At 53.5% G+C, this 18,190-nt stretch overlaps 6 protein-coding genes and 1 non-coding gene across 7 annotated transcripts; 5 read left to right on the forward strand and 2 right to left on the reverse strand.

The window, feature by feature from the left end:
• Positions 1 to 207: 207 nt before the first annotated feature.
• On the reverse strand, positions 208 to 4,946 carry PHACADRAFT_258517 (uncharacterized protein). The gene is made up of 11 exons (XM_007397202.1): positions 4,673 to 4,946; positions 2,972 to 4,608; positions 2,410 to 2,856; positions 1,918 to 2,368; positions 1,476 to 1,867; positions 1,330 to 1,419; positions 979 to 1,278; positions 774 to 920; positions 600 to 722; positions 491 to 550; positions 208 to 439 (listed from the first exon to the last, which is right to left on the reverse strand). Exons 1-11 carry the CDS (start codon positions 4,890 to 4,892, stop codon positions 362 to 364), a joined length of 3,945 nt encoding a protein of 1,314 aa, XP_007397264.1. The 5' UTR covers positions 4,893 to 4,946; the 3' UTR covers positions 208 to 361.
• Positions 4,947 to 5,097: 151 nt separating this feature from the next.
• PHACADRAFT_258519 (uncharacterized protein) lies at positions 5,098 to 5,902 on the forward strand. Its single transcript, XM_007397203.1, is given in 8 exon segments — positions 5,098 to 5,244; positions 5,290 to 5,346; positions 5,406 to 5,481; positions 5,538 to 5,548; positions 5,601 to 5,687; positions 5,740 to 5,807; positions 5,818 to 5,820; positions 5,861 to 5,902. 8 exon segments carry the CDS (start codon positions 5,168 to 5,170, stop codon positions 5,869 to 5,871), a joined length of 390 nt encoding a protein of 129 aa, XP_007397265.1. The 5' UTR covers positions 5,098 to 5,167; the 3' UTR covers positions 5,872 to 5,902.
• Positions 5,903 to 5,931: 29 nt separating this feature from the next.
• PHACADRAFT_258520 (uncharacterized protein) lies at positions 5,932 to 7,462 on the forward strand. The gene is made up of 8 exons (XM_007397204.1): positions 5,932 to 5,985; positions 6,036 to 6,239; positions 6,297 to 6,366; positions 6,427 to 6,516; positions 6,568 to 7,154; positions 7,204 to 7,227; positions 7,279 to 7,379; positions 7,438 to 7,462. The coding sequence occupies exons 2-5, from the start codon at positions 6,061 to 6,063 to the stop codon at positions 7,027 to 7,029; spliced, it is 801 nt and encodes a 266-aa protein (XP_007397266.1). The 5' UTR covers positions 5,932 to 5,985; positions 6,036 to 6,060; the 3' UTR covers positions 7,030 to 7,154; positions 7,204 to 7,227; positions 7,279 to 7,379; positions 7,438 to 7,462.
• Positions 7,463 to 7,581: 119 nt separating this feature from the next.
• PHACADRAFT_210377 (uncharacterized protein) lies at positions 7,582 to 12,293 on the forward strand. Its single transcript, XM_007397205.1, has 6 exons — positions 7,582 to 7,713; positions 7,782 to 7,895; positions 7,950 to 8,984; positions 9,040 to 9,123; positions 9,185 to 10,191; positions 10,246 to 12,293. Exons 1-6 carry the CDS (start codon positions 7,629 to 7,631, stop codon positions 12,019 to 12,021), a joined length of 4,101 nt encoding a protein of 1,366 aa, XP_007397267.1. The 5' UTR covers positions 7,582 to 7,628; the 3' UTR covers positions 12,022 to 12,293.
• Positions 12,294 to 12,435: 142 nt separating this feature from the next.
• On the reverse strand, positions 12,436 to 14,308 carry PHACADRAFT_258525 (uncharacterized protein). Its single transcript, XM_007397206.1, has 4 exons — positions 14,275 to 14,308; positions 13,976 to 14,220; positions 13,117 to 13,924; positions 12,436 to 13,060 (listed from the first exon to the last, which is right to left on the reverse strand). The coding sequence occupies exons 2-4, from the start codon at positions 14,163 to 14,165 to the stop codon at positions 12,739 to 12,741; spliced, it is 1,320 nt and encodes a 439-aa protein (XP_007397268.1). The 5' UTR covers positions 14,166 to 14,220; positions 14,275 to 14,308; the 3' UTR covers positions 12,436 to 12,738.
• A 228-nt stretch (positions 14,309 to 14,536) lies between these two features.
• On the forward strand, positions 14,537 to 14,607 carry PHACADRAFT_t91. Its single transcript has one exon. It is a non-coding gene; the product is annotated as a tRNA-Gly (tRNA).
• Positions 14,608 to 16,684: 2,077 nt separating this feature from the next.
• PHACADRAFT_258531 (uncharacterized protein) lies at positions 16,685 to 17,923 on the forward strand. The gene is made up of 6 exons (XM_007397207.1): positions 16,685 to 16,705; positions 16,821 to 17,059; positions 17,117 to 17,221; positions 17,278 to 17,386; positions 17,442 to 17,566; positions 17,620 to 17,923. Exons 1-6 carry the CDS (start codon positions 16,702 to 16,704, stop codon positions 17,671 to 17,673), a joined length of 636 nt encoding a protein of 211 aa, XP_007397269.1. The 5' UTR covers positions 16,685 to 16,701; the 3' UTR covers positions 17,674 to 17,923.
• Positions 17,924 to 18,190: the final 267 nt, after the last annotated feature.

Here is an 18,190-nt window from a genome sequence, read left to right on the forward strand (position 1 = left end):
ACCAGCGACATCGTGCCATAAGGTGACGGACCACATGCTTCCATAAAGTCGACTGGTAGACCAAAGTTGACAAGAGTGGATCAGACGAAGGTCGACGTAGTGGGAAAAGCAGGCGGTTCCGAGTTTTAAGCAGAGATATCTGAATGATTCTAATGCGTCCATTAGGCGCAGGTTGCGGAGAAACGGTCAGCAGACGGCGTACGGCCCGCTGGTGTCCGAGGGAACACTGCGAAGGTATTATAAATACCTTTGGCAGTCTTGTATAAGTGGCTAGCCTAGCACTCGAAAGGTACCAGCGGGGAACTGGTATCATAGTATGAGCAACTCAAAATGACAGCGTGGGTATGAACATGAACAGATATCACTGTCCAGGATGTAATCCGAGAGGAAGCATCGTCTCGTCCGCCAGTAGACTTCTTTCCCAGGAGGTCTTCCGTAACTGCGAACCGAATCAGCACTGTGGCACAATTTATGGAAGTTGCTAGCGTACATGTTCAAATGCCTCTGTGCTTGATAAGATGTTCATGTGGTCAGGTATTGAGCCGTGATTCTGCAACAACCATCAGGTACGGTCAAAGAAAAGGCCAAAGATGATGTACCAAGTCAGCTTCATTCAGCTCACGGAAAGCCAGGCGCAGATCAGCTGGTAGCTGACTTGGAAGAATAATGGCATGAACGGTAGGACAGAATGGCCTGGAAGACGAGATTACGGCGGACAGGTCCTATGGAAGAGAGGTTAACAGATTGATCCGTCGAGGAATTGAAAAGCTAACCGTTGCCACTTTATGAGCGAGACGGATGTCCTTCCGCTTTCCACGAGCCTCACTGCCTACAAGAACAAACAGCTCCCAGATGCAGTCCAAAATATATACTCGGTCGTGGATATCAGCCGCGGACTCAATAAGTGCACGGGTGACATACTACAGTATTATGGGCTGGTCAGCGTGATGAATGAATTCGACAGAACAAGAGTCTCACAGAATTATGCCTGTTATCGGCATCTACCAGCCATGCTCTCACGTCAAGGGATTCGAGGGTGGGCTTCCACCTCCAATAATCCGCCTTCGCATACTCGCCCTCGCCCAGGATGAGCCAGAACATCTCATCCTCTTCGCCTTCAATCAACTCGGCGACATTCGTAGGGTCTTCCGCGATGCTGCGTGCATACTGCAGGGTGGCACTGCGTTCGTCGTCTGTTGAGCCCAGGCCGTACCAGACGTAGAACGTCTCCAAGAGTGAGATGCAGTAGCTGAAGCCGGAGCAGAGGTTCTGAATGCTCTGTTGCTACTGTCAGCCGTAGAAGGGTCAGCAGAGGCGCGCGCCACTTACAGGTTCTAGCTCATCGATGTATATCACACCGTTGGCCGAACGGGCGAGGTGCATGGCTGTGTTCTCTCTGGACCAATGAGCTCGCGTACCCTAGCGAGGCGCACGCGTGAGCATACGAAGCCCGGGATGGCGAGAAACATTTTCACCTGTCGAGTGGCTAGCTGTCCGCCAAGAATAGCCACAAAGTCAGCAGGTTCCGAGTTCTGCTTCACGTTCACCAACGGTGTATTATAACGACGCGCAAGTTCTTGCAATTTCTTCTCCTCGCGCTCGCCGGGCTGAGCCTTCGAGCCTCTCCAGGCCCAAACCCTCGTATCCACAAGACCACTGGATCTAGTCTTAAAGCGATGAACGATTGAGAGAGTTTCAGTTTCGTAGAAGATGTGGCTGTCGCCGGTAATCTCGGTAGCATTATTGCCTAGAATTGACATCACTTCCACTGAGATTGTCGCTACGTCGGGATCCGGCTTGTAAATTGAAGGTGTGCGGTTCAGTAGAGGAGCGACATCGAATTTTGGCAGAGGTTCATCGGCGAAATCTGCACGAATTTTATTAAGAGACAAGGGCCGGCAGCTGGTCGATGCTTACCGAAGTGGACATACTGGTCGACAGGGCCTTCAACTTTGTTTTCTTCCACCTTAACCTCGACTGCGTTGACCTCCTCTCGTTCTGATCCTGAAGTGGGAGGAAGCGGGAGATCTTCTGGCATCTCCGAGGCGAAATAGTCGGGGGCTGAGCCGTTCACGGGCTCGACTGGTTCCGTGCTGGCAGGTACATCTTGCTCTCGAAGAATCCCAAGTGGTACCGCGTGGCGACCGAGCGTATTCGTAGGCGAGGAAACTGGTGTCTTCTCCTCAAGTAACGGAGGCAACGCAAAGGCGGAGTACTTTTCGTAGCTCGATCTTCTCCTATCCAGAGGGGGCGCGGAGATAGAGCTCGGCGCAGTATTTTCCTTCCCCCAGTTCGAGATCATGGACTTCACGCCGAGCCTCGAGGTCACCTCCGCTTCCTCTTCCTGCTCTCGAGTTTTCGGCAGTTCCTCAGGTTTGGAGCGGGTGCTGTAATCTCGTCGAGGCTGACCTTCCTAGCATGCCCTTCGTACTGACTCAGCGCCTGGGCAACGTCCATAACGGTCGCCCTGTTGCCGGTGCTCGGGATTCGACTGTGTCGTACGGGGGTAGCGGGCGACTTGGGTGACTTCTCATGCTCCTGGGGGATGGTGACCGGTGAGACATCGAGGGGGAAGTAAACTCGCCGACTGGCGCCGCTCGTCGGTGGGCTGGGTGTTGTGCCCCGTTGTGGGATCGCGGGGCTGGCATCAGGCGCGCGAGGTGACGAAGAGCGGAAAATATTCGACTGCGGTGGCGATATTGCGCTGCTCGTCGCGGGAGCCAAAGCTCTAGTGCCTGGTGGGGATGGTGGAGCCTTCCGTTCCAGCGGCTTTTCACCAATGACCGCTGCTTTGGAAAGCAAACTGTTCGTAGTCGTCTTCGCTTTGCGAGGCTTACGCGCTCGATCCTTTGTCGGCTAGTATTCAGAACGTATTAGCCTGCGTCTCATTCCAGTAGAATTAAGCATAACATGAATCCCTATGTAAATCACAAATATATTCAACACAAACACATCACCAAAATGAACGCACATGACTGAGGGGCTTGCCACCAGCAGCTTCGACCGGAAGACCAGAAGACTTGTCCTGCACCATCCCAATCGCACTCTTCGGCCTCGACCGCGAATGCGAGCGTCTGCGATTGCCGAACTCATCGATCCCAGGAGACGTTGGTCTACTGCGAGACGCTCTAGAGGACGGTCGCGATGGCGGAGCGTTGGTGGGCGGGCTATCGCCCGTTTTCAGAGGCTTAATGTAGGAAATCATCGTCGTGGATGAGCCGAGAGCTCGCTGTTGCGACGTCGACGGGCTCTGACCAGAAAGCTCGTTTTTCGCCGATGCGGGACGTGGAACCTTGTCGGGGTGAGCAGCATGTGCAATGGACGGTAAAGAAGTCCTGGGTTTCAGAGCCTTCTCAGGCGTGTCGCGTCTCAGTGCTGCTGGCGCTGAGGGATTGAAAGGCGTAGGTACAGGCGATGTGGATGCGGGGAATGCGGAAGGGTCAATCGTGCGAGTCTTTCTCAATGGGACGGGTTTCGGCGCAATTATGGGAGCTGGAGTATCGCCATTGACCTGCCACCTATCCAAAACAGATGCTTTACGCTCCCTAGGCTTCTCTGGAGTCGAGGAGCTTGAAGAAGGAGCGCTGCTCTTTGACACCTCCCCGAGCTGGCTGGTAGCTTTTACCATGTTGGCCACAAAGCCTCGCCCTTGTAATCGACTGATACTCGGTGTAGGATCTTTCGAGGGAGGCGGCTTGAGAAATGCAGGAGAAGTATTCTGTCTCAGTGGTACCTGAGGGCCTTGCAAGGATTTCCTCGGAGCGGGCTGAATCGGCTTAGCCAAGTAAAAATTATTGTTGACTGGGGATTTAGGCGAAGAGAGCGAAGGAGAAGATTGGGGCTTTGGTAGTGGGGATGCAGAGTTCGCTCGCGGAGGCGTAGCCTGTGGTGTATGGGTCGATGGGGTTTGACGTCCGGCGTTCGAAGGACCCTTATTAGAAACGTAGTCTCCAGTAACAGTATTATACGCCGCTGGGCGAGGGGACGGCCTGGGAACGGGAGACTCTTTCGCAGGTGCGGGCGACACGGCTTTTGGTGGAGGGGCAGGAGTGCTCATGGTTCGCTGTCTCGACGCTAGCCAGTCGTTACTGGGAACCGAGCTGCGCTTCTCAGGGCTGGCAGGACGACGACCCTCAGACCCTTTGGGACGGGCCTTCACTGGAGATCCCTCGCGCGGCGAAGAGGTAAGTGACGGCTCCTTAACAACCGGCTGGGGACTAGGTACTTTAGCTGTTGGCGACTCTGATTCCACACGCGTTCTGCCTTTCGCTGCTAGCCCCACCAAAGCGACGCCGCTGCGGCCAAAGACCGGATGCGGCTTAGTTATCGTACGCTGTTCGAACTGAGTCGGATCGTGTGCGTCCTGCTGCGGTGCGTGTTTGTTGAGACGAGGTCCAGTAGCGCGTCCACCCATAAACGCAGCGAGAGACATAGGCTCTGCGGTGCGAACTGCAGCTGATCCATTCTGAGCCTGGCTCTCTCCCATGAGCTTCCGCAGCGTGTCCTCTTGACCTCGCTGCCTATCCGCGAAGCCATGCGGCGAGTCGGATGTTGGTGGTGGGGTGCTCGGTATGTTGTCCTTCAAGTTCTTCGAGACGTCAGTATTAGCTGCGTTCGGGGCACAGCCAACCGCGTTCGTAAACCAATTTACGTATGACAGATGAAGACATACATAGATCGGTGCCCATTCCGTGGCCTGTACTCCTTCGCATGCGTGCAGCCCTGGATGCAGCGATCTCTTCTTCAAGTCTCCGCGTCTCTGTCTCCTCATCCTCGTCGACTTGTCGCTGCAGTGCCTTGATCTTGCTCGTCCATTCTGCAAGGCCAGCCTCAGGCCTTGCAGGGACTTCGACGGTGCGTCGCCGTGCAGCGAAGTCAGCACGGTCCGACATATAGCCTGCACAAGCGAAATAGTAGGTTTGGACAAGTCAAGAGGCTACCGAAACCTTTGTCTCCAACAAAGAAACATGCCCTGTGAACGAGGCGTAGCAGTTAGCGACCCCGAATTGCATGCATCAATCGCGACCCCGTACACCTCGTAGCGATGACGTCGCTCCTTGCACGCTTACCACTCGTAGCAACGCCCAACACAAGGATCAGACACACGCACAGAGACCGTCGATGCATCACTTTCACTAGTTTGCAACTTTTACCTAGTATTCATCGAATGCACCCACAAAATCCGTACCGGACTCCCCTGGATTTTATTGCGTTGGCTGAGGCCTATCCTAACCTCAAACCTTTGTAAGTCGTGACACTACTCAAATTGATACATATTAATTTGCTCAGCCTGAAGAAGGGCTCGACGGGAGTCGTGATTAACTTTCAAGATGAAGCCGCTCAGAGGTATGGTAGCCTTCTTATTTTCAATTGCAGTCTTAACCTACGAATGGGTTCCAGCGCAGATGTCTGACAAAAGCCCTCCTGCTCTGTGATTTCGGGCTATCGTTGGATCTGCCGCCCGACCGACTATGTCCTCCAGTGAGTTGACATAAGCTTACAATTTGCTCACAACTTCCGACCCCTTCCTACACCAGGTGCCGAACAGGTCTGTGACCTATTTGTCTACGAGTGGTTCATGAGATTCATCTTCAACATAGATTGAATTACATCCTTTGGATTCAAGACATCATGGGCGCGTGTGCCCGGCGTGAGCCTACTCATGGAGTAGTTCGATGCGTCGACATGTAATGGCCAGTGTTCAATGTAATGACTGCCACATACTAACGGGAAAACCAGTGGCACAGGTGCATCTGCGATCTACCCTTTGCTTGGATGCAAGTCAGATCCCAGTTGGATATTTTGGGCTACAGGTAGTCCCAAAATTATTTTCCATACTCCGGAGCTGACGTTGCTTTAAACAGAGATTGACGAGCAATCAATGAACTTCGCTCTCAGAAATGTTGATAATAACGGCCTGACCGATCGCATCGAGATGGTCCGGGTTCGGCCAGACGACGACATTTTTCCCACCGCAGTCTTTGAGTAAGCTCTTCTGCTCGCCACAGTAGAATATGTCTCTGATCCATCCAAAGGAGCGAACAAGTAATTGACTTCACGATGTGCAACCCACCATTCTATAGCAGTCGAGAGGAGGTGCTCAGCTCTGCAGAAGCGAAGGAGCTGGGCCCGAGCGGAATTTGCACAGGCGCAGAGACTGAGATGATTACTCCTGGTGGAGAGGCGGCGTTCGTCCGCAGAATGGTGCAGGAAAGCTTACAGCTTAAGGACCGATGTTGGCGAGTGTATCACGCGACTGTCAGTTCATCAGCGGCACTGAGACGCACTTCGTTTAGCTGGTTCACTTCCATGCTCGGCAAAATGTCGTCGCTTACTGACGTTATACAGTCCCTAAAATCTGAGAAGGCGAGTTTGAATAGATGGCTGGCATGACTCAGAATGTCTCATCGTGAATCATCTTTTCAGGTTGACAATTATGCTATCACTGAATTCGTGCAAGGCAAGACACGACGCTGGGCGATTGCCTGGTCTTTCGGCGATGTACACTTGCCTGATGTACATCCTAATCCTTTATCTAGCGAAATGAGCTCTGATGGTTTGTTTTAGTCTCTGGCTCGCATATCCAACTCTGCGTTGCAGAGCATTATGCCAAGCAGGAATACCCTTCGGCAGACATACGCACAGTTCCAGACTGCTGTGGAGGCGAAAGAAGCGCTACTCAAGGTGCTGAAGAGCATCGACGGGGTCGCGATCACATCTCGAAATCTCACGAGTGAGGATGAGCTACTGTTACATGCCTCGCAAAATACGTGGTCCCGGGCAGCCAGAAGACGGAAGCTCATCCCAGAGGACCCTACGGCCGAACCTCAATCGGCTCTGCCAGCTCTGGTCTGTCGTATGCGATGCTCGGGAAATTCGAGTGATACTCAGGATAGTTCGGGGCATGAGAGTGTCATTCTGGAGTGTGACTGGGTCCAGGGAAAAGACCGGGGATTGTTCGAGAGCTTCGTGAGCCATGTTGCGAGAAAATTGGACACACTAGCGAGGAATCTTGATGTCGAGATGTAGGGCAGCAGTGTGCAGAGCAAATGTATATGATTGACTTATAGACACAGGACTCAATGGTGCTCGCCATGCGCTTCGTGTCCGTGTTCGCCGTGCCCGTGTCCGTGGGCTTCCCATGGATGACCACCCTACGTAGCGTGGTCAATAACGAGTGAGATGAGGAAAGTTAGCAAGTACCATAAGCTTAGCACCGTCCTTCCTGTAAATGCTGTGAGTAAGACATAGATTGGCAAGAGAACAATAGACTCACCTGGCACGGAAGAAGATGAAGAACCACATTGTTGCACCCAACGTGGTGGATAGGAACTTGTACCTGAAGCCGGGGAGATGAGGGTGGAATCCTGAGCCAGATGCTGCGATGCGCCATAACTCAGCAAAATCTGACGCGAGTGCGCAAAATGCTGGACTGACGGTGTGCCCCGGCCATGTCGACTGCAGAGAGGATGGAGGTTACTCGTGAACGCTTTGGCGCGCGGCCGGTTCCGAAAGCGTTTGGCGGGCGCCTGCTACTTTCGTGAAGTTCCCGCCACAGAAACTCCACGGAACCCTGACCGCGACGCTCACGCGTTTGTCGCTCGCTATCTCGGAAAAGTGGATCAAAGATGGAGGGCAAGAAACGAAAGCGCGAGGACAACCAACCGTTGACCGTCGTAACGTTCTTGGCACCTCAAAGCAGAACGTTTGACCGTGTACTCAAAGGCAAGCCACATTTCACGTGGACGGCCTCAGTCAAGCTTACACTTGCGTACGAACAGACCAATCTTTCTCTGAGGTTAAGGCTCTCGTGAGGAAGAAACTTGGTCTCGACGTTAGCGCAAAACTGAGTCTCGTGCAATTGCGGGATGGCAAAGAAGTCGATTTGGAAGACGGTGCGTTACACTGAACTCAAAAGTATGAATGTATAATTCAATAATCCGACGCAGAGGACGACTACGAAGCATTCCGTGCACTGTCACGCACTATTCCAAACTTGCACGTCATTGTCCGCGTAGGCAACGAGTCTTTACCTGCAGTGCAAACTGTCGTAAGCGGCACCGATGCTCGGTCAAAGACAGACGGTGTAGTGCCTGGCGCCATTCAGGGGCAGCCCATTGCTGGACCCTCATCTAGGACACTAGACAACGCAGATCTTAAAGACAACGGGTCTATAGCTTCGCCTCCACGCAAGAAACCCAGCGCTGGCGTTGTTCCTCCATCCGCAATTCCTGAGGCTGTAAGCATGACAGAGGTCCTTGCTCCGCCCTCTCTCAAGAAGAGGAAGAAGAAGCACAAAACTCGGGAGATGTCTTCAGGATCGGCCGCCGACTTGTCTTCGAATGTTCCGGAGGTCTCTGCGGATGGTCCACCAAATCCTCCTCAGACGTCTTCGGGTCCTTTCGTTGTCGACTCTACGGAACCTTCTCGTACAGGGTCACCTAAGCCGACCCCCACTACCCAGCTGGCGGAGAAAGCGAAAAAGACGAAAAAAGTCGAGGTCGAGAAACATCATACTGACCGTGCACCATCGACAGCCACTGAAGCACTCGTGCCGGAAATGCCTCAGAAGAAGAAGAAACGACGAGCAGATGATACCGCTGATGATGCTGGTCAGCCTCCGGCAAAGAAAGCGAAAAAACCGAAGAAATCTCAGGCTGAGCAGTCAGCTCCTGCTGCAACTGCTGCCGACCCTGAGCCAGCTGCTCGTACGGCTGAACTCGCAGAACCCTCTGCAATGGTCAAGAAGAAGAAGAAGAAGGACAGGAGTGCTGCTAACGGCGAACAACCGGTTGAGTCCATCAATGGTGCTGTCGCACCTACGGAAGCGGAACCTGTTCCTGCGAAGGCTTCTCAGAAGACGGCCTCTACGGTTCCCAGTGCGTCGACGACGACGCCACCTCCGACGAATGCGGAGGCATCCCAAAAGCCGAAGAAGAAGAAGAAGAAAGAGCGGAAGGAGGTGGAGACCCCAGCGGCCGCAGGTAAGCTAGTCTAGCGTGTGTCGTTACTGTCCTCTGAGCAGGTGGTCGGCATCAGGGGACAAAATCCAGAATATGCAGGTTATCGAATCAGCGCGAGGTCATACCAGTGCATCAAGCAAAGAGGCTAAGGGCCCAGCAGGTCTGTTAGCACGATAACTATATATGTACCCAAGCTGCGATCGTTGATCGAAGGTTAACAGCGCTCGAGCCTAAACCCAAGACGTCTCGAAAGATAAAAGAGAAGCCCCCACAGACTCAGGTAGCTGACATCGAGGACGATATCTTCGCTGCGATCTCTGTTGTTCTTCGCAAGACCGAGGCGGATCAGACCAACGGTGCATCGGTCCCGTATCAGGTCAACGCGCAGCCAGGTGCGGATGCGCCTGAGGTGATCAAATCCGTGGACGCGTCGTCGACGAAATCTGCCACGAAGGCTGCCTCTGTCCGGAAGCAGCCGATGAAGTCCAGACTTAGTACATCGTGGGGTCCTGCAGACATCACGGATGAGAGTACAACCCCAGAGGCTCAGCGAGACAAGGCTTTGACTCCTGACCCAGATGGCACCTCCATTAGCACTGCGATCTCGGGGGCTCATGGGAGAGCATCAACTGCGGCACTCAAGGCACCTGCGGTTCCTACGGTGGCCAATGGACAGAATGTCGGAGAGACTTTCGCTTCTCACGTCTCCCCTCCTCCCCAAACTTCTCGTCGAATATCTGGCGTCCTCTCAGCCGGGACACAGTTCTCGGAAGTTCCGGTCCAGGGTCATGACGAGGGCAGCAGTGACGACAGCGACGAGGAGAATGACGAGCAGGACGTAGAGGCGAACGCAATTCCCCCGCCTTCCGAAACAAGAACCCCCGTCTCGCTCTTCAACTCTATTCCAAACTCTGCGAACCTGAGCGAAATGAATGTTGAGGCTCTTCTTCACGGCCCAATGCCGCGCAAGAGTATCTTGTCCTTTCTTCCTTCCGACTCCAGTGAAGAGGAAAAATCAGAGAGCGAAGATGAGGACAAGGAGCTGGCGTCAGAAGCGGAGGAAAAGGAAGAGAAAGCCTACCGGCGTACGTCTAAACGTTTCGAGAGACGTGCCCCTTCGTCGTCCGACGAACAGCCTATGGACGACGACGAAGTTGCTATCGCTGAGAATGAACCTGCAGCATCGACAAGTGCCGTGTACGAAGAGCTGGAGGCAGGGAATGGCAATGTGAGTACCCGCGACAGATCGTCATATACATAGCTGACCTAGTTTTGCTTGCAGAACTCAGTTGAGTCGCGTGCGCCAGTTGCAGCTAAAAAGCCTAACTCTGGCCTGCCTCCGTCGTCGTCAGATGTAACGCTCGCGCCAGCAAAGGAGGCTTCCAAGGCAGAAGCTGAGCCCAAACCCCATGGAGACGCCGAGTTGGCGCTGTCGTTAGCGTCATCGCGTGGACTGGAACTGGAGGGCAATATCCTGGAAGCTGATGCGAAGGAGGGCGAGCACACGGACCAGAAGAAGTCGGCGGAGAAAGATGGACATGGAGATGAAGAGCATGAGGAACGACCTGTGTCGATACTTCAGTCCTCTCAGGCCGCGCCTGAACAAGAGCTCGCTCTTAACCACGCCGAAGACAGTTTGGAACCGCGGCACCAAGATGCGCAACGGATCGCGGAGTCCACGCCTGCTAACCGCGGGCCCAAGGCTACACTTCTTGATCCTCAGGACGATCAGGAAGACCCCATCGAGCCATCGGAAGACTTCGACCAGCCACCAAACGTTATTTTGGAAGATCCCATTGAGCTCGATGAAGACGAGGTACCCGAAAGGACGACAACACCTCCAGTATCACCACTCAAGCCAGGACAAACAAAACGTATGAAAGATCGAAACGGCAGGCTCCCGTCGCCCGAAAAATCACCAGCATCATGGCCTATGGGGATGTCTGCGGGAGCCGCGGGTAGACAGCCAGAGGCTGCTAGTGAACGCGCGGAGACTACTCCTCCTGCACTCCTACCTGGGAAGGAATTGTCACAGGTAGATACTCTCGTCCGTCGCTCCTCTCGTAAGTCCCTTCAAGAACACAGCACTCAACTCTTGCCGTCTTCCTCTACTCCCGCCCCCGAGCCACCGGCCAAGAAACGCCGTGGAAGGCCGCCCAAGACTGCGGAGGAGAAAGCCAAGACCGCTGCAGAGAAGGACGCCGAGAAAAAGAGGAAGGCTGAGGAGAGAGAGACCGAGAGGCAAAGGAAGGCCGCTGAGAAGAAAGTCGCTGCTGAGGACAAGGCTCGCATGAATGCTGAAAAGGCTGCCGCTACGAAGGTGAAGAAGTCAAGTACTGCGAAGGCTGCTGCCGCGGACGAGAAGGCTCAAGACGTGGAAGAGCCTAATGCTGAACCGGTCTCGACGCAGACCGTCGACCCGACAGCGAGCCAGCCTGCGAAAGCGCCGCCCAACCCAGCTGTGCTCTCAACGGTCCAATGGACCGCTTTGGGGGATGCCTCAAGCGCACCTGATGCGGACGCTTCGATGGTCGACGAGCTGCACTCAAGCAGCTCATACGTGGCTTCGCGTCCAAACAGCCTCCACGAAGAGGACGAGCCGACAGGAGAGGATCAAGAGGCGCAAGAACAGGACACAGTTCGTGACTCCGAAGATGAGACGCCTACCGTCAAGGTGCCAAGCGACAGCCAACATCCAGACGCGACGCTATCCCACTCGTCACAACTTGTACCGGGTAGTTCCCAGCGGTCGCAGCCGCTGTCGCAGTCGAACGAAAAGCTCAAACGTCCAGTACCCTCATTCAAGCGCCAGTTTCGGAAGTTGTCTGACATCGCGAGCCAGGAGATACTCTCACCCCGTCCGCCGCTCTCATCGATCCGAACGCCTTCGCAGCGCCGGCAGATGGACGCGACGGCGGAGGACCGACGAAAAAACATGTACGGCGATCTCGCGGATCCAGGGTCGGATTCGAGCTCAGAGTCGGAGGACGAGCTGATCTCGCATATTCCCAAGCACAGAAGGGCAGGCGTGCAAAAGAAACAAACGATCGTTGAGTGATCCGGGCGCATCTTGCAGTCTTAATCTTGCGACTACTCATATGCTATCTACCACAATGCTTAATTCGCGCTGACATTTCTTGTGTACTATCTGGTGTACATGTCTATACTACTGACCTCAGCATTCGGTTATATGTCGCTGCTCTGGCATAATTCTCAGTCAGCATTGCCTGACTCAGATATCAGAACACCTTGTCAGTGCTTGCGTGCGAAATGTCGGGAGGAATGTGGGCATGCGACGTCTGACACCTGCGTGGGCACATCTATGTGGCTCGCCTTTCTGCCAACGGAGTACCTAGAGCTTCATATGCATATGGGAAGAGGTACATGAAGTCAGCGCGGAACAAGAGCTACCCAACCGGTGGTAGGCACTATGTGGCACACGAGCTGACGCTTCAAAAGGCAGTGTATTGTATCGACGCAACAAGGAGTACGCAGGCCGTTCTTCTTCGGAGTTGTGCAATGTAAACAGATGTGGTCGCCATTCTACACGCGAAAAGTTTTTGCTGGTAAGTATGCAGAGTTTACCATCTCGCAGTCTGTTTTAAGGCTCGTTCATGACTAGTTCCACACTGGCAGAGCTAATGCAAACCACAGCACTTCACTGAACCATATCCTAGTACGTGATAAGTTCTACAAAAGCAAACACTCAGCAATTCGAGACGAGTACACAAATACACTAGAGATGAAACAAGGCCAAAGCATCCGTACAAAGCTTTTATGCGGCAGCGGCAATGGGCTGTGCGGCCTGCGGCCGTTTGAACGCGGGCTCGACCTTCGCCGTATCCATGACATCTCGCTTAGGGATGCCAGCCTGCAGCTTGTGCGCACGGCACTCCGCGAGGAAGTCTGTGAACATCTCGATGGTGTCGAGCGGTCCGCCCGCGCTCTCTGGGTGGAATTGCACGCCCCAGACGCTCTTGCCCGACCCGACGGTCGACTTGATGCCCTCGATGGACGAGTCGTTGCAGTTGATGAAGAAGGGCTCCCAGCCTTCGGGGAAGGGATCCTGGAGCTTAAGCGCGTATTGGTGGTTTTGGCTACGCGAAGACATAAGAAATCGCGACGAAAGCCTGGTAATTGCTAAAATACATACCTTGTGACGTAGACACGCCCAGCCTTGATCGAACCAGACGACGCGAGAGCGAGGACTGGCTGGTTGTGACCACGGTTGCCGAAGGTCATTCGATAGGCGTCTAAGCCTGCGGCGATACCAATAACCTGGTGGCCCATGCAGATACCGAAGACGGGCTTCGACCACTCCTTCAGCGTCTTGCGGAGGTTCATAGCAGCCTCCATGCAGTGGCTCGGGTCACCAGGACCGTTCGAAAGGAAAAGACCATCGTACTGGTCGCGAACCTTGTTGAAGTCGTAGTTCCACGGGAGAACAGTGACTGAGGCGCCGCGACGAACTAAAGAGCGAAGAATATTGGCCTTGGCACCGAAGTCGAGGACGGCTATTTTCACATCGCCGGTCGGGTTCAGGACGATGGGGGTCTTGGTGGAGGCTTGGTCAACCAGGTTTTCGGTCGTCGGATCCCAGTACTCATGGGCAGCGGGCGCAGGCTTCGCCGCGTCTGAGCCGATTGCGAGGCGACCAAGAGTGGTTCCTTGGTCACGAAGGAGAGTAGTGATGGCACGAGTGTCAACGCCAGTAATGCCTGGCACGCCGTGGCGTTGGCACCACTGCGACAGCGACTCAGCGGCCAAGTAGTGGGAGAACTTCTCGGCAACGTCAGCAACGACGACCGCTGAGCATTGGATGCGTTCAGACTCGAGATAGACACCGACATCGTTGCTGTCGATAGGAGTTGTGTTGGAAGGGACACCGTAGTTGCCGATGAGAGGAGTAGTGAACACGAGAATTTGGCCTCGGTACGAAGGGTCGGTCATCGACTCAGTGTCTGCACTGAGAATGAGCATCAAAGTCGGAACATGCGTAAACGATCACATACAGGATGTGATAGAGGTTGAAAAAACCGTCTCCCCAAATATGCTCTTGGGAGCACCGAAGGATCGGCCGTGGAAAGACTGGCCGGTCTTCAGATGGAGGGTCGCTGGCAGAGGAGGAGTAGGTGTCGACGTGGCATGGGTAGCAAATCCCCTGGAGAGGCGCGAGATACGAGTGAAGTTACGGAAGAGCATTTTTTCTGAACAGTTTTAATGACTGAGGAGCGAGAAGACAAGGTCACTGAGGTAACTGCGAGAATCCGTGTGAGTAACCTGGCTTCGATACGAACAGCAGTCGACTTACTCGTCCCGAGTGCTTTGTGTGAATAACATAGACGAGCGATGTCGCTCAGAAGAAGGCGAGGACAGCTGAGCTGGCAGTTAAAGACGAGCTTGGTGGTGGAATGTGTCAAAGTTGAGTCAACCGCGAGCGCACTTTGACGTACCTGCTTGCATGTCCCGAAGCATTTGGAAGTCGGACGACCGAGTTGCGCACAGCTGTGCCCCCTAGCCAAAGGTTGCCATACTAGTAGGTTCAAGTATCATAATTTGTATCAGTCGAATAGGCATTAATGGGGTAGTGGTAACCTGGGTCGTTGCCATCGACCCGCCGGGGGTTCGATTCCCCCTTAATGCATAGTGCGGTGTCAATGTCTTCTCATTTTGGCCCTTGTTTTAAGGCTCCAGCCGTTTATTTTATGTGTAAATCTTGTGTAAGCACACAGCAAACAGTTCTGGAGGTCTATAAACAGGGAAGAAACAGTCAATATAGGCATCTGTCATATCTTCATGGATTATGCCAGTTAAGTACGGTGCTCCTTCGAATTCATCGCTAACTACAAACCTTTATAGACCGTAAGGCCGTTTCCGACGTGAATGAGCTCGTTATGGGTGTGCGTTAGGCTATCGTGCGTCGGTTTGTCAAGCTCATCTGCATTGTTCGCAATGTCTCCAATTACAGAAATGTCTACTTCAGTCTGTGCAGCCAGAGCGCAGAAGAAAAGTTCAAAATAGTACCCAGGGAAATGTAGGGTGGTGTGTGAAGAAGGCCCGATATGGGAAGGTCGGATGTTAGTGTTTGATGCCGCTTGTGCCACGCGAGCAAAATTTTGGAACGTCGTCGCTCTCTTTTATTGGTCTCACATCAATATTGACATAGGGCCAAATGAGCTGCCATGCATGTTATGAAGGATCCTCATGCATTTAAATTTTTGGTGCATGTGCATAGCCCCTTTGCCAGACTACGTTGGCCGGACGGACCTTGCCGGTATTATTCAACTTAATGGCGTACTCAACGCGCACTGCGTGGGGGATAGTGGGACAAAGTCAGAACGTCGCTGTCGTCAAGAGCTACAAGCGAATCGTTCGCTCCACGGCCGGCTAGCTTGTGGAAAGACTCAATAAGCTAGTCAACCAAGAGGTCAACATGTCAGGTTGGATGAGCTTTTACGGGTCGGTGACTGTCGACTAGTTTGAATGGAACGATGACTTACTAGATACTGTAGGTACGACTTCATGGGCAAGGCAGTGTAGGAATCATGTTCCGTTCCTCAAGCTGTATCTGCTGATAACCACTGTAGCTTCGGTGACGAGTTGAAGGAGGGGAAAGACATTAATGATAGCTGGCATACCACGGACAGGTTTATATCGTGAGCTATCCCAGATTTTTTTTGAAACCTCTGATGGGTGGCTGCTCTGGCGTCGTCGTCTGGTCGTCCCGCGTCTCGTGGCGGCCCCCAAGTCTGCGACGCCAGTGCTGCGGCTCGACTGGACTCTGGAGGAGCTGGGACGAAGAACTTATGTTATTATTTAGTCAGTCACACTGTCAACAATCACTGTCATGGCTAGATAACTGTAGATGATTCGTCTCAAGCTGAGGGAACAAGCATCTCTGCCTAGCCATCATCGCCGGGTCCGATGCTGCTGCGGCTGCGATGATTCACTTGCTTAAGCATCCCGAGTACGTAGGGAAGAATGGTGGAGATGCGTGCAATCGCATGCGCGCTTTTCCGTCTGTCTGATGTGAAGCCTTCCACGCAAATAGTCCAGGCTAGAGGAGCACGTCAAAGGGTTACGTAACTGCTAGAAACCTGTTATACGTGAACTTCACTGCACCGAAGACGTAAGTATTGTTCTACGCGTGTATCTGCGGTAAATCAGAACATGACTGCACACAACATGTATGATATGTAAGAGCAGGCTTTGGATGTTATTGCGGAAGTGTGCTACACAGACACACGGCAGGAACCAGCACTACGAAAGACTGTCTTCGAAAGACGTCATGATTAGACATTCTGCAACAGACACCTTTAAAATCGACTGCCGAACAGAACAGGTGAAGACGAGGCCAGTACTGGCGGGAATTGTGAAACGCTAATGTCGAACGGGAAGCGCAGGTACAAAGTGGCAATCCCCTGTGGCGAGGAGGCTAGAATTTTTCATTATGCTCCATGACAGATTAGGAGATACGCATAGCTATAGCACAAGACCAGGCCACGTCTAGCATTGAATATTGAAGCTTAAAGGTCGGGGAGTATTCGGGAGCGAGAGGCGTCATTGAAGAGTGAGGCGGATCTAACCTTAGAGCGGACAGCCCGCAGCGAGAAAAGTCTCTAGAGCGTGGGAATTGGAGATTTGGTCGGAGTTCAAACAGATCAAACTTTAATTTGTTAACTGCAATCCACCAAAACAGTCTAGGCGGTGGCTACCCTCAAGCCTCAAGACCTTCGACATGGGTGCGTTGCTGCCAGTCGTTTGTGCGATCTCCAAAAAATGCTAACCTCCGGCTCTCTACAACTTGTTGGATATACTATTTATCGGCACTCGATATGGTCTGTCCTTGACCTGTAGGTATCTCCCGCTCTTCCCGGCACAAACGTTCGGCCACGGGTGCTCAGCGCCCTAGCTACCGCAAGAAGCGCAAATTCGAGCTCGGCCGTCAGCCCGCCAACACCAAGCTTGGCCCTAAGCGTGTTCACACCGTTCGTGTCCGTGGGGGGAACCTCAAGTACCGTGCTCTTCGTCTGGAGACCGGTAACTTCGCCTGGGGCAGCGAACACACAACGCGCAAGACTCGTATTCTCACCGTCGTGCGTAGGAGAAATTTTTGGCGGGCGTAAATCAGGACACTTAAAGCAGGAAATCAGGTTTACAACGCCTCGAACAACGAGTTGGTCCGCACGAACACCCTCGTCAAGAGCGCCATCGTTCAGGTCGACGCGACCCCCTTCCGTCAGTGGTATGAGGCTCATGTACGTGCTTTTCTACTTCAGATGAAGTTAGATACTGACTGTCCCCTCGTAAATAGTACGCTCAGCCCGTGACCAAGAGGGGTGCGAAGAAGGAGACCACTGAGGCCACCGAGGAGAAAAAGCTGTCGCAACACGCTCAGCGTCACTTGGACGAGAAGCGCAAGGGTCCGTCTCGCTCCAGCTCTCACGGAAAGCCCAATGTCTGATTGGTGACCTACAGACGCCAAAGTTGATATTCTCCTCGAGACTCAGTTTGCTGCCGGTCGTCTCTACGCCTGCATCTCTAGCCGGCCAGGCCAGTCCGGTCGCGCTGACGGTTACGTTCTCGAAGGCAAAGAACTTGAGGTGCGTTCGGCGCTTCGTTCGCTCAAAGATCTGCCACTGAGCTACGCTTCTAGTTCTACCTCAGGAAGATCAGGACTGGTAAGCAGAAGCACGCCCACGCAGCATAAATCAGCCTTCGTGGATTCACTTCTGCTCTGCGTTCTCCTTTACTCGGGGGTCGAGGCACCTGAACGGTCGTGGCGCATGGGCTGGCACTGAATCGAGCGTGGGCAAAACTGGAAGCTATGATCCCCTCTTTCCTTCCGCTTTTATTGTATGAAGACATGTCCCCTGTCCCGTGTTCTGTCGCAATGCATGTCCTTTGTCACTCTAGCTGTATCATCACCAGGAACTATAAGATGGGCGCGACAGACTTTTGGCACCGCCAGGGGGGCGAGCGTGATGTCAGCGGCCTGCGCCTAACTCTGACGGCTGTGCGGGGCTGGTCGTGCATGGCCACCGCCGGACCAAACTGAGAACAAAAGTTTTCGTTCCGCTGTCCGGACGTAGGCCAGTCCGTAGATTGTTTTCATGGCCAACGTTTTGTCTTGCTGTGCACCGGCGGCTTTGGACCAAGAGACCAGAGATATAAGAGACCGTCCATAACGGGTGAGTGGGACCGCCACGCGACTCAAGTTTCTGTTT

This window comes from Phanerochaete carnosa, assembly GCF_000300595.1.
Source record: "Phanerochaete carnosa HHB-10118-sp unplaced genomic scaffold PHACAscaffold_6, whole genome shotgun sequence".
Lineage (NCBI taxonomy): Eukaryota > Fungi > Basidiomycota > Agaricomycetes > Polyporales > Phanerochaetaceae > Phanerochaete > Phanerochaete carnosa.